The sequence below is a fragment of the Pseudopipra pipra genome, chromosome 7, assembly GCF_036250125.1.
Source record: "Pseudopipra pipra isolate bDixPip1 chromosome 7, bDixPip1.hap1, whole genome shotgun sequence".
In the NCBI taxonomy this organism is placed as follows: Eukaryota; Metazoa; Chordata; class Aves; order Passeriformes; family Pipridae; genus Pseudopipra; species Pseudopipra pipra.
This window is the reverse complement of record NC_087555.1, coordinates 867966-881613: the sequence shown is the minus strand read 5'-3', so window position 1 is coordinate 881613 and position 13648 is coordinate 867966. Positions and strand designations below refer to the sequence as shown.

The 13648-nt window shown below is 37.3% G+C and overlaps 1 protein-coding gene across 13 annotated transcripts in view; it reads left to right on the top strand.

Moving 5' to 3' along the window:
• Positions 1-13648, top strand: part of GULP1 (GULP PTB domain containing engulfment adaptor 1) — a 151988-nt gene that overhangs the window by 111917 nt on the left and 26423 nt on the right. For all 13 annotated transcript variants that reach the window (XM_064660158.1, XM_064660159.1, XM_064660157.1 and 10 more), the window contains 4 exons: positions 4747-4845; positions 7643-7780; positions 9707-9823; positions 10197-10289. In XM_064660158.1, coding sequence (XP_064516228.1) covers positions 4747-4845; positions 7643-7780; positions 9707-9823; positions 10197-10289 — 447 coding nt within the window. The remainder of the gene's footprint in view (positions 1-4746; positions 4846-7642; positions 7781-9706; positions 9824-10196; positions 10290-13648) is intronic.

Below are 13648 nucleotides of genomic sequence, written 5' to 3'. Positions count from 1 at the left end.
TCATTATACCCACATGAAACGTGCATGAGAATTTGTTCCATAACACGACCAGTAAGATGACATGGAGACACTGCAGAAGAAATAGGGGCTGTTGGGTTTTTTCAGGCATCTTCCCTTATAATGAATGTTGTGATGGAAAAAGGAGGAAATGCACCTTCTCAAAGCTCAGTACAAAGCTGTTTCTCAGTTTACACAACTGCACTGCCCTCAAACAGACATATTTTAAGGTGTCTGCATGAAGTGCAATGTCTGATGTCTCACTGGGAGCCTGAATAAAATGAAGGAGTTGAGCCTCTGATCCCTGGGCTGAAGATTAGCACCAAAATCAAAGAAACATCTACCTTTTGCTATCTCAGAGTATTTTGAAAATACCCTTGAACTGTGCAGCGAGGTGTAAATATTAAATAGAAGAACATAGTTTTAATTTGTGTATCTTTAATGCATATGATTTGTTTTAACCTTTTTTTTTTTTTTTAGCTACAGTTCCTGGCTGTTTTGAAAACATGATTTTTTTTTCCCTAATGTTATTTCTCTTGACTGTGGTTTGCTAAGACTTGATGCATAAGCATGTCAAATTAATTTTAATAAGAGTCTCATACTATCCAGTTTTCCCTGATAGTGTAATAAAAGATGAGATATACAGGGGTTTTTCTATTTTTATTTTTAAAGAAAAAATTAAACCACAGAAAATAGGTTTATTTGTATCTGTTGCTTACCTTAAAAGATGTAGCAAAAATATGAGGTTAATTCTAAAGCAGTTAAACTAAAACTAGCCCATCCCACTGAGCTGCACCAAATCTGGGTGTCTTGCCTGAGAACATTATATGTATAAAGTAACAGCTTAAGAATCTGGCCCATCGTGTCTCTTCCCAAGCCATGCTGTGATTCATTATAATTTTATATCATCGTCCAGTTGGATGCCAATGGGAGGCTACAGATTTTTACCCTCTTAAATAATCTTGTTTACTGTGTGAGATACAACTTTTACTTTGCTACAAATGTGTGCTGAAAGGATAAAATAATAATTTTTGTACCTCTCCCAGATGCAGAGGTCCCCCAGGGTCCTCTTTAAGTTAAAGGAATTAGTAGAAAAAAGTAGAGGAAAAAAAGGGTAAATCAGCTGATACCTGACTGAGAGTTGGGATGTGCTGCTCAAACCCCACACAGGTTTGGGAGGTGGCTGAACTTGGCATTTTGGAGAAGGTCAGCTATGAAAGAAATTGCTGCTCAGTACCTCTGTGTTATCTGTTATCACACGGGACAGGGAGTGGGCAGGAAAAACACTAAGAAAGGAACTGCACCAATTTTTCCTAGTTTATCTACGTGTGCTGTTTGGTCACTGTATCCCGTTAAACCTCTGATTAAAAAGCTCTTTTGTGTGGACGTCTGTGTTGAAGAAATTATTTCAGGTTTTTTTCTTTTACTACTAGCTTCTTTTTAATTTTTATTTGATGGGGTTTCTCATGAAGTAGGTTTCCAGCCCTCTGCTAACTTTTGCAAATATCCTGTTATTTTTCTCCATTTGAAACCCTCAGACCATAAAATTCGAGTATTTTCTCACAGGCATCTGATGCAGTGCAGCCGTTGTTGTGTTCTTGGGGATCTCTTATAAATACCCAAGGATTGCATTCCTTTTTTGTGTTTTCATTTCACGAGAAGGTCCACATGAACGAAGGGGGAAGGCCTGCCATGTTCTCGGGGCTTTCTCAATTCCATCCTCACAGGGTGTTCTCTCAAGAAACAAAGTTTGTTCCCACAGGTGGGATTTGCAAAGTTGCCTGGATGAGAACAAACCAGCTCCGTTGTGGTGCCAGTCTGGTGTTCTGGCTGGGGAAGTGTTCCCTGAGTTATTTGCCCCTCCATCACCCTTTGTGATCTGGAAGCTTCCTCTGCAATTATTTCAGATTTCAGATCATTACTTATTTTCCTCCCCCTCTTTATTCCTCTTATTTTTTTCTGCCTGCAGATTTTATCAGTAATTATTTTTTTCTCCTGGTCATTGTTCAATAATGTCATGCTTAAGAAATAAGCCCTGCTGGAATACATTAGAAACATATCTTCCCAATGACAATTTCCTGTTTATAGCTGCATCTGGAGACTAATGTAACTAACTTAACTAATACTCTCTTTCTGTTGCTTCATTTGCTTAAATATACTGGCATACAAAATTCAGATGCTTTGTCTGCTTTGAGAAGCCGCATTTTTTTGTAAAATCCGTATTGATCATGAAGAATTTCATCTCACGTGAAATCTCGAGTTCTTGAACTTGATTTGTGCCTTTTGGGAGTGGAGACGTGGTAGGGTCAGTTTGTTTACCCTTTTTTTAGAATTGGCACAGAACTGCCTTCTGGAACTTCCTCGGTGTTGTAAGTCTTCTTGACTACTTGGAGCAAGCTTTGGCCAGCTGTTCTAAAACTTGTGCAAGTTATTCACATCACTTATTTTAAAAAAGCTTTCACGTTGTAGCTGTTGTTCAGGAGCAGTGAGATGATTACCATTGGAAAATCGTGCATTCCATCATCATTCTCATTACATACCATGGCTATAACTCAGTAAAGTCAAATATTTATGCCCCCTCTTCATTCCTGCACAGAAGTACTTGTACTTGGCTTGATTATAAAGGGACATTTCCAAAAATCAGGATTCACTCAAGTTCAAGGCTGTTCTAATTTAAGTTTTATATTCATCTTGGAGAAAAAAAAAATCCATGCTAATAAAACATTGATTGGCCTATCTTTTTTTTTCCTATTTTTTAAAAGCACAAACTTAAGAAGTAAACAAGTGAAATTTGCATTATAAAATTTAAGTCAGATTTTTTGGGGTGGAGGGTTAACTAAAGAAAAAATTTTTATCAAAGAAAATTATTTTTTTCCTGTAGTACATTTGAATTGTCCTATAAAGTCAAGAAATACTGTTGGCCAAGATGCTGTAAACTAGCAATTATGTTTTTAAATTTTATTTTCTATATAGATTTTAAAAAAAAATGAAAATATGCGTATGGGATGACCCACCTTAATTCAAAGAAGGGGATTAAAGTGTATCAAGAGTTTACATATTCAAGACGTGGGCTTAAAGATAAATAGGAGGACAGGAAAAGGATGTGTTGCTAATATACATGAAGTGAGGCAGAACTAGAAGTTTTGTTGGATTTGCTTGACTTTCCAGTAGTTGGGTTTCATAAAATATTTGGCCAATGACTGTAGCAGTCCTAGCTGTTGAAATGCAAAATGGATGTTTAGGTTTAAGAGTTGGTTTTGAGAATGGCACAGAGTGGTTTAGGTGGGGGTGGTTGTTTGGGGGTTTTGTGGAGGTGAAGGGCATTGTTTGTTTTACCAGGTGTGTCATACCTATCAGCTGTTGTGAATCATTCATCAGTAAATATACTGTCTGGATAGGTCATGTAAAACAGGTTCATGTTGTGCTTTTAGAATAGTTCTCAAAACTAGCTAATAATTTACATCAACAAAACTGCCTCTAAGGAAACTGAGACAACAGGGATGGAGACAGTCATACTCTGTGAAACAGGACACTACTGAAAGATTTTCCAAGTACTAATTGCAATAGGAACAGAGCAAAAACCCAAACCTTCAATTAATCAAATGAATAATGAATTTTAATCAGAGTTTTTAAGTATTTGTGGGACAGGTGTGTGTTGGCTACAGCCAAGCCCTTCACAATCACAAGGTAATTCAGGCTTGCATCTTGCAGGTCTAACCCTTTTGAAGACAGGGCAGCACCCTTGGTGACATCCTGGACTCTTTATGCCACTAAAAGTCATTGTCCACACTGACTTCTTGTACTGATGGTGAATTATGCTCTCAGTTATTCTTGAGTGGGACCATTGAGGACAATGTGTTCAAACATAAAGCTCTGAAGCAAAATCCAGCTCCTCTGGCCATCAGTGAATCATCATCCTTATTTATACATTTGAAAATACCATTCCAGGCTGTCAAAGACCTGAGAGGAAAAGGGCTGGTAACAGAACAGAATATGGAGCAATTCCATATATTTGCTGTGAAAGTTACCCAAATTCAGGGCAATTCTTAACTGCTATGCAGGAACAAGTTTTAGACTCTCTGCTGATTTTATATGGACTGTTCATGAGAGAAAGATAAGTCCAACCTAGCAGCTAGAAGAGAAGATATAAAAGGATGGGAAATGTGTTGAATAGGACACATTACCCAACCCTGTGATACAAAGTGTTGTCTAGTCATCATGAAGTGGATTGCTGGCAGATTAATTCTGGGAATAAAGTAGAAGAGATCAAGTACTTCTTAGGTGTTGACAGCAGTAGTGCTTTCAAATTGACCCTGTTGAAAAGAACTGATTTCCTTAAAGGATCATCCAGGAAGTCCCCCCTCCATGTGCGTGAACAGAAGTGAGTGTGGAAATAGTGGGGTGTGGAAAACACAACAGTGACAAACTGAAAGGGTTCATGTTTCTACTGGTCTCGTAGAAATGTCAGGCAAAAGCTTAAAACAAGCGCGTAAACAGCAAATAAAAGTTTCAAGAGAACATGCTAAGTAATTTTAAAATACTTTTTCTTGAATTATGGGAGTATTCAGCAGTCAGGTCTGCTGTTCTGTGCCCAGCTGAGACTTTGGGGTTGGTTGGTGTTGTTTGTAAGAAGCTTTCTGAAGAAGGAAAGAAACGACTTCAGGTGGCAAGAGTTGAGAGGAAATGAGAATTAATAAAAAAAATAAACCCAATGTTAATGTGATTGCTGCTGTGTTTTTCATCTTCTAGTTTGCAAGGCATATCAAGAAATCTGAAGGCCAAAAGACGCCCAAAGTTGAATTACAAATCTCAATCTATGGTGTAAAAATCCTAGATCCTAAAACAAAGGTAAGAAACTTAGGTGTGTTTTTCGTGCTAAATTAGCAACTATTGATTTCACTGTTTTCAATGTTTTTATTTTTTATATATTTTAAAGTATTATAATGAAAGATATTCTGTTGATGGAAAAAAAATCTTTTAAAATAACATTTTTTGTTGCAACGTGTTTCCAGGAAGGTGCAACTGATAGCCCTGAATGTAGACCATGCCTAATATGGTATTTAATTTTTTTTAATCCTTTCACAGCAGAACTTCTAAATTTTGAGGAAGATGAAAACAGTGTGGTGAATAAATGTTAACACCACACATGATAAACCCATTTCCAACTCGTCACTGTCGTGTAGCTGCCACATGTAGGTGTTTGCAGGTGAATGAGGAGATGGTTTGTTTGCAGTTACTCATTCTTTGTGCTGCTGCTTTGGCAGTGCACCTCTCTTTTTTTTCTTATTTTCTCGTGATCTTACTTTTTTTTATTGTACCCCCTCCTTCCTAGAGTGCCTATGTTTCTCAGGTGAGTTGCCATAAACATCATGTAGCAGGCTATAAGCACTACTGTAGACTTTTCCTGCCTTTTCAGCAGTGAAATCCATTTTCTATTCCTTTGTTTTCTCTAGTATTTTGGAAGGGGCTACACAAAATCATCACAGAATCAGAGAATGGCTCGTGTTGGAAGGGACCTTAAAGACCATCTCGTTCCAAACCCCTGCCATGGGCAGGGACACCTCCCACTACCCCAGGGTGCCCATCCAGGGGATGGAGGGGGATGGAGCAATAAAGCATCCTCCTCACAGACTTCAAAGAGGAATGAGGAGATAAATATAAACGAGCTGAAAAGTATTTGTTCAATAGTCAGCAATTCTTAACACCTGCATGTTCTTAAATGTTTTATACATATGCTGAATGTCGAATTTGAATGAACCTTTTGTTACTGTTTCTTAATTCTGGAGTAATTGCTGTATTCAGACAGGAGGACAGGCTTTTCTCCAAAGGCTGTTGCTGCTTGCAACCCATTTGCACCTCAGACTCTTGATGCAACCACAATTCAACATAACAGTTCACACATAAGCAGAGCAGCCAAGAAATATTGATGACAGGTTTAGTTGCAGCTTTTACATCTTCCTCATGCCATCAGGCAGAAAGGGGTAATTAAACCCCATATCCTGGCAGCAACTGCTTTAAAATAACAGTTTTTAATGCCAAAATATGTTAGTGTTCCTAACTCCTCCTGCAGAGATTAACAGAAAGCTGCGGGATAGATGTTCCTGGGAGAGTAGGAACATTCTAATCTCTTAGCAATGCTGTTATTACAACTCCACCAGTAATCAACTGTGAGTAGTCTTTTTAGCTCCTCCACTTTGTTGCTGAAAGCTACGTGTAAGTATGAATTTGAATCATTCTTTTTGCACAATTGATAGGTGCTTTAGGAAATTACTTGAATTCCATGTTATCACTGATTAGAATAACTTTTTGGGCTGTGTTGTGGAAACAAATCTCTTCGGTATTGTTACAGAGGAATATTAGTTTATATTCACGTGATGACTATTAATTGCAGTAGAAACAAGAGGCCTGATCATGTATGAGGACCTGGCTCTATACTTGGCACTCAAAAAAAGGGAGGATTACAGAAAAGTGGTTCTGTCTTTAAATGAGATAATACAGTTATATGGATTTGTAAACCCAACAGTGTCAGGAGAAGCCTGTGTTATTCTTTGTGAGTGTTCAAGAGCTATGGGAGAAGGAGGTTAAATAAGAGAGATTTGGGACATGGGAGAAGTAGAATACACAGAAGAAGAGCTAAGAACATTTTCTCTAAAGACTGAGAGAATGAACTCGGTTGGGGAAGGGGGAAAGATTGCCCACATGGTGCATTTTTTGGCTACATAATTGTGTGCTGAGGGGACGTGCCTTTGTTTATGAGCTTACAGCAATCTGGGAACCCCAGGGCTGCACAGAGGCTTTCTTTTTTTTTTTTTTTAAGAGATAATAGCTCACATCTAAACGACGTATTTTCCTTTAAAGCAAATGCTTCTTTCCCATGCAATAAGCCAAATAAAATAAAATACCAAGAAGAGACTTGGTGAAGAAAAACAACAAAAAAAATGGTTGAGATAGTTTATTTCAGTCTTTTCAAGCTTTCTCATCTGAAGAGCATCGCCATCACTTTTTAAACAGCTTGAACTTGCTTTTTAATGGAAAATGAAATATAATAGCAAAAATATACAAACAATAATGTTTAAAAGCTGCTTGTGTTGCACCCCAAATAAGAAATAATTTAGATGTGAAATTTATTTCTCTGTGCCCCTGTATATGGGTAGCAAAGTCATTTTATTTCTGTTTTCTGTATTTTAGGAAGCAAGGTAAGGACTCATTTCAGCAAAATCACTTTAACAAACCTTGGGAGATGATGAAATCTGAACATGGTGTACACCTGGAAAAAGAACAGATTATTTTACATAATCAGGCTCTAAATAAATTGCACAGGGACACAAGGCAACAGTAAAACCAATTTTCTAGCACAGAAATTACTGTCCAAATAAACACTTCCAGACAAATTCTGTCCAAATAAAAACTTCCTGTTTACATTCAGTACAAATACGAGCATTTTTTAGGAGATGAGTTTGCTAACTTCTGTTATACTTTAAGTCCATTTTCAGGCACTCTCATGTACAGTGAGAGACATTTCAAACTGTCACTGCAGCTCGCTCACATTTAGGTACCTGAACAGAGATTTATTTTGTGCTTTTATTTCTTTTATCCTAAGCATGTATAGTAATATCTGAAAAATTAAATTTCTGTTTATTTGCAGGAGGTCCAGCACAACTGCCAGCTCCATAGGATATCGTTTTGTGCTGATGATAAAACCGACAAGAGAATATTTACTTTCATATGCAAAGACTCGGAATCCAATAAGCACCTGTGCTATGTATTTGACAGTGAGAAGTGTGTAAGTATGCCAGATGCTTTGCAAGGCCTCAGGTGGCTGTTCTGGTGATTGGCCTGCCTTGAAACAAAGCAGGAATGGTTCATGGAATAAAGGCACACAGCCTGCCTTGTCACTGGGGCACATCAGCTGAATTTTTCATGTTCACGTAGTGTCTTGAGACTCAGATGCATTGATTTAAAGAAGGGTGTCTTTCTTCCATGACCTGAGGTGGTTTTCTGGTACAATTGTTCTTACCACTCAGCTCAACATCCTGGGAGAAGCATCTGCAATGCTCTTGGAGAACAGGCTCCATCCCACCAAGCTAGAAATGTTTGCACGGCTGTTTTAGGGAGATTGCTGCAACCCTGTGGCTGAGATACCCTTTCAGGCTTTTCTGCTGGCATATCTGTCTCAATTTTTTGGGCTGTTTTTTTGTTGTTGGTTTTTGTGTGGTTTTGTTTTGTTTATTTTTTAAAAAAACCCCAAGGTTCTCCCTTCTCTGCCCACCCGTCCCCACCACATCTCTCAAAGTCGTTGATCCCGGGACGCACAACAAGAAAATTCATTGCACCAACTACTGAAATGCTCTTGTGGCTGAGACAGAGCAGGGCAGCTGTTCAAAAATGTGCAATAGCAAAAAAAAAATAAAAAAAATAATACTTTAGGACAGGAAATGAAGGAAATGGTGTCTAGCTGAAACAGGGTCACCCTGGAAGGAAGTGATTAACAACTAAACCCAACTGAATCAACACTGAAAATGGATGGTTTAGTAATCTCAAGTTTCTTTCTTTTGTTTTATTCTGAAGTAGCTGAGATACCCTACAAATGAAATTATATTTTTTAGAAAAAGTTACACATTCCTTTCTCCTTATATGCAATTATGTAGCATTATGTGTTACTTCACAGTGTTTCTGATTATTTTGTTGTTCACCTGCATTGCTCCAGTGCCTTCAGTAGGTATCATTCAGAATTGCTAGACACACCTGTTCATTTCTCCTAATTTCTCTTCAGATTTCTACCCTGCCCCTTTTTCTCACATTCCAGTGATTTTCAATTGCCCTCAAAGTCTCTGTGCACTAACACCATTTTTATGAGTATTTAATGACTAATGAATTGGTTTTTTTCTGATTTTTTTATTTTTTTTCCCCAGTGGAATTGTTTAAAAAAAATTAAAATTTTCTTACTTACTGTGTTTACTTTCTCTACTAAAGTTCTAAGGCAAAAGATGTAGCCATATGTTCACTTTTTATTGATCCTGCCATAAGTCAGCATTTTTTTCTGAAACCTTGGTGTGCTCCATCAGCTTCTTGCATACTTATTTTACCTTCATTATTTTTGAAGTGGATATTCTGCACTGACTGTATCAACATGTGATAACATATTATGTAAATCAGCATAGAACTAGTAAATTATTATATTTTGCACATAAAAACACAAATTCTCTTTGGTTGGATTTTTGTAGTTGGAAATAGTTGTGCAGATAAACACAGCTACCTACAGTCTGCTGAGTAAGATTTATAATGTTTGTAAAAATAAGTGTTCAATTCCAATTTAAAATCAAGAAGGATCAAAACATCCATTAACATGAAAACATTGTTCCATTAAAATCAAAGAATTTATTTAATGATTGAACAGGCTGCATTTGCTGCAGTAATCATCAGAAAAAGACACACTGCAGGATGCCATCTGTATTTATGAAGGCTTAATTTACATTTTTGTCCAGTTCCCCTTCTTTATCCAGAGTATTTTTGTTGCTTTCCTAGCATTTTGTCAAGGTATTTTGTTGAAGTGTTTTACTTGCTCCCTTCTAGTGTTGACTTCATTATGTTTTGAGCAAACCCTTTGAATATGGTACGTGGTGTGATGCATTTTGGGATCATCTGAAATGAAAGTAACTCTGTCAAATATTCTCACCATACTAATTGCAATCTTATGTTTTGTGTGAAGGCGGAGGAGATAACTTTAACAATTGGTCAAGCATTTGACTTAGCTTACAGGAAATTTCTGGAATCCGGAGGAAAAGACGTTGAAACGAGGAAACAAATTGCAGGTTTACAGAAAAGGGTAAGTTCTGAACTAGGTTATTTTAAAGAGATAACAGAATATGCTGCTTTATTTGTGTTACCTGCTGTGTATGAAAGCAGAATTTCCAGCATTATTCTCGGATTGCTAAGAATTGCAGAAGGTGCCAAAAAAAGAAAACTGAAAAAAAAAACCCTTGATAACTATTAAACAGTATTTTATGTTTTACTGTCTTGCAAGGACTTTAAAGAGAAAAGCCAAGTTGAAATCTGGAGGATACTGAAGTGTAATTATTTTTTGTGGTTAGATAACTAGTTAAACCTTGCTTCTAAATCACCAGATCTCATATGAAACTTGTGTTCGTGGATGTTGTTGTTGAAATGAATGACTGCCCCAATAACCACTTACTTTGTAGATTCAAGAATTAGAAACGGAAAACGCAGAACTGAAAAATAAAGTTCAAGATTTGGAAAACCAGTTAAGAATAACACAAGTACATGCATCTCCAGTAAGTACCTGGCATAAATCTCGTATCTGAAGTTACTCTAAATTTGTAATCCCTTCATGATCATTGTTATCATCCCTGCTGTTTCCAGTGATCCCACTAACACACAGTGATGGTGTAACAGATTTATTGAAATGCAGTGTTGTACTAACAGTGAGATTGTGACAAGCCAACAAAAGTGCAAATTGCAGTCTCTCAAATTGTGGTTCTTTAACCCCCTTGTCATACCTATTTGTTGCTGCCTCAAGACAGTAAATACTCTTTCAAGTAGACGTGTAAGCATTCCAGCTGAGGATGAAAAACTGTTGTGCACTGACAGGATCTGGCACAGGAGTATTTTTAGGTGACTGACTGGGACAGTTCTTTATATCTAAAAATGCAGGTTGCATTGCAGACAGATTCTGTCGACTCCCCTCTTCTGGCAAGTGTGTTCTATCTGTACAGTATTAAGCAGCTGTGAAAATAAATAAAATTTCTTGATGTGTGCATAGTAAAGTCTTAGAAGAAGATGACCTGCTTTTAAGCTGATCATTCTGACAGCCTCGTTCCTGCCCTGAACGTGCATCATTTCGCTTTAAATGGACGTTTACAAATTTGGGCAATGTAAAAATATGTTTGTAATGGTGATGACAGTTTTTCAGTAGTGTCTATGCACTCCTTTGATGTTGATTAGGTGGTTGTTCTCATGAGGAACTGCCATTTCATTTTACTGAAATCTATTTAGAGGGGAGAGCACCATAAATCATAAATACTGTGTAACTACCACAGTGAAAGTTTTAAATTATGGATGCCTTCTCACTTATGAAGCATTCAGTGATAGGCAATCAATTTTAATGCTAGATTTAATATCAGTGCAGTCGATTCTTTAATTTTTTATTTTCCACAATTGGAATTATAGTTGGTTTTATTTATGAGTATAATAACTAAATGGATATTTGAATTCAATTAAACAGGCTCTCAAGTCCATTGCAAGAGGTGCATTTCCTTTCATTTGAATTAAGAACTTAGTAATTTCATTTAGAAAAATAAAAAAAACTATTAATAATTAAAATATCCTGTAATTAGTGATTTATTGTATCTTTTAAAACGATGATGTCTCAGTCCTTATTAAAGAGTTAAGATCTTAATTTGTAAATTTGCCAACCATTTGGAAATTCTCTCCCTAGATATTGTTTTATTGTTAATGACTATTGGGACAATGAATATGCATACTGCTTAAATAGCAGTTGTGCTACAACAAAATTATGGAATATTGATAATTATTGATATTAATGAATTCATTTCAATAAATTTCTGAGTTTCCTCATGATTAGAATTGCAGTCAGAGCCTGTTTAATATCTGCACCAATTCTGACATGAATTAGATTTGTGTAAATGGGTGAATATTAGAACAGGATGCCCAGGGCTTGGAGCTCTCTGTACTCTTGGGGATGCTCAAAACTTCCCTGAACATGGTCCTCAGCAACCTGAGCTGATTGAATCCTGCTGCAAGGGACCTGCAGTGCAGGGAAAAGGATGGAGAAATACATTTAAGACAGCTGAAGTCCACTGATAGAATCATCAAAGTGCCTGGAACAGCAGTGGATGTGATGTGATGAGACCTTTCTCTTCTTCTGCTGTGTGAGCAACAAATAGGTATGAAAGAAGAAAATTCCAAACAATTCATAAGACAACTGGTTGCCTGCTGTAGTTTGCAATTAATTTTATGTGCTTTTCATTCAAATCAACTGTAATTTCAAGCACGACTCTGCAAAAACTCAAATCCTGCTAGGGAAAAAAGCAGAAGTGGTGCAAAAAATATTTTCCTCTATTTCCACATAATTTTTGTAATGAAAAACGTCACTTTAGCTTTAAAAGAAATAATAAGTTGGGTTTTCTTTTGAATTTAATCTTGAAACATACAAATACCATGGTGTTAAAAATTTCTGTGCTGCTGCTCTATGTTTAAAAAACAGAAAGCAGCAGATCTCTTTTGTGATCACTTTGTCACAATACACCTCTCAAATCTGCAGATAGTATTTTCTGAAATAAAATAGTTTAAATGAAGCAGAATATCTAACATGGAGAGCAATACCTTATCTGAGTCCCTTCCTAAGCACTTTGGGTTGGATGGGGAGAGTTTGCTTCCCTGCAGATCATCTTGGTATGAGGTGCTACGAACATAACATCACAATTCTCGTGATTCAAACCAGACTTATGAAACTGTAGGTTTTAAGCTTTCTTACAGCTCTCATATCTACACTGTTGAATTACACAGGGATGCCAGTGCCACACAGGAGCTTTCTGAAGCTGTTTTTAGACGTAATAAGCAATTTATTTATATTTAGCTAATTTGTTACAGCCAGAGCTCCTTATCTGTCAGTCCAGGCTGACGCTGTTCTGTGTGCTGAAGTCTAGGGAAGGGATTGCTCAGTAACCAGTGGAAGGTTTAAGGCCTGATATTTGATACTTAATATGATAAAAAGACCACGTGCCTTAAGCTGGCATGATAGCACTTTGTAAAGAAACATTCATCTTCCATAGCCAGCTGCAGATAACCACCATAAAGCTGCCTCTGTTTCTGCTTAAACAGTACCTTGGATTTTCATATCTTTTGCTTTCCTTTTTGTACTTGGTCCTTTGCATGCTGTTTGTGCTTTCTCAGCGTTCACCAGATGTGCTGAAGGGGCTTTCCTGCCTCACAGGTTGTTGACTGTGCTCCTGCTGTAGTGATTAATGCCTGGTCACAGAAACACTGATTAGTGCCTGGTCACAGAAACACTTGGCAATCAGCAGTTGATTCAGCACTTCAGCAGCCAACACGGGCAACTTGATTTAACAAGTATTTACTTAAAGCATCTGTGAGGGCCTGTGGTGACAGCTCATAGAACACAACAATATAAATATTAAAATCATATTGTGTGTCACATCCTCTCCTCCCTCCAGCCTCATCTCTCCCCATGGAAGGCAGACAGCAAACCCTGAGGTCTGAGCAGGTGTCATTTCAGGTTGACAATGGGTGTGTGTTTTATTTCCCCACGAGGGAAGCCTTTAAGGGGTTTTAGAATTTATCACACCTGCAGTGTGACAGAGAGCAAGTGATGTCCCTGTCATGGTTTGTCTGGGAAAATACTGATCCAGGACAGAAACCCTTTCCCACTTGTCAGGAAAGCCATGGTGCCATTTGTATGCAGTGACAGTCTATCATTTCTTTACTCCTGCTTCTTCTTTCTGAAGTGGATTGATTTTTGTGTCTTTGATCATTCTAGACACATTAGTCTCCCTGTTAATTTTTAATGATATGAAGGAGGGAGAAAATACCTTCAGAAATTGGAAGTGCAACAGGGTTTTTTTTGTATTATTTCACTGATCCTTGACACTGC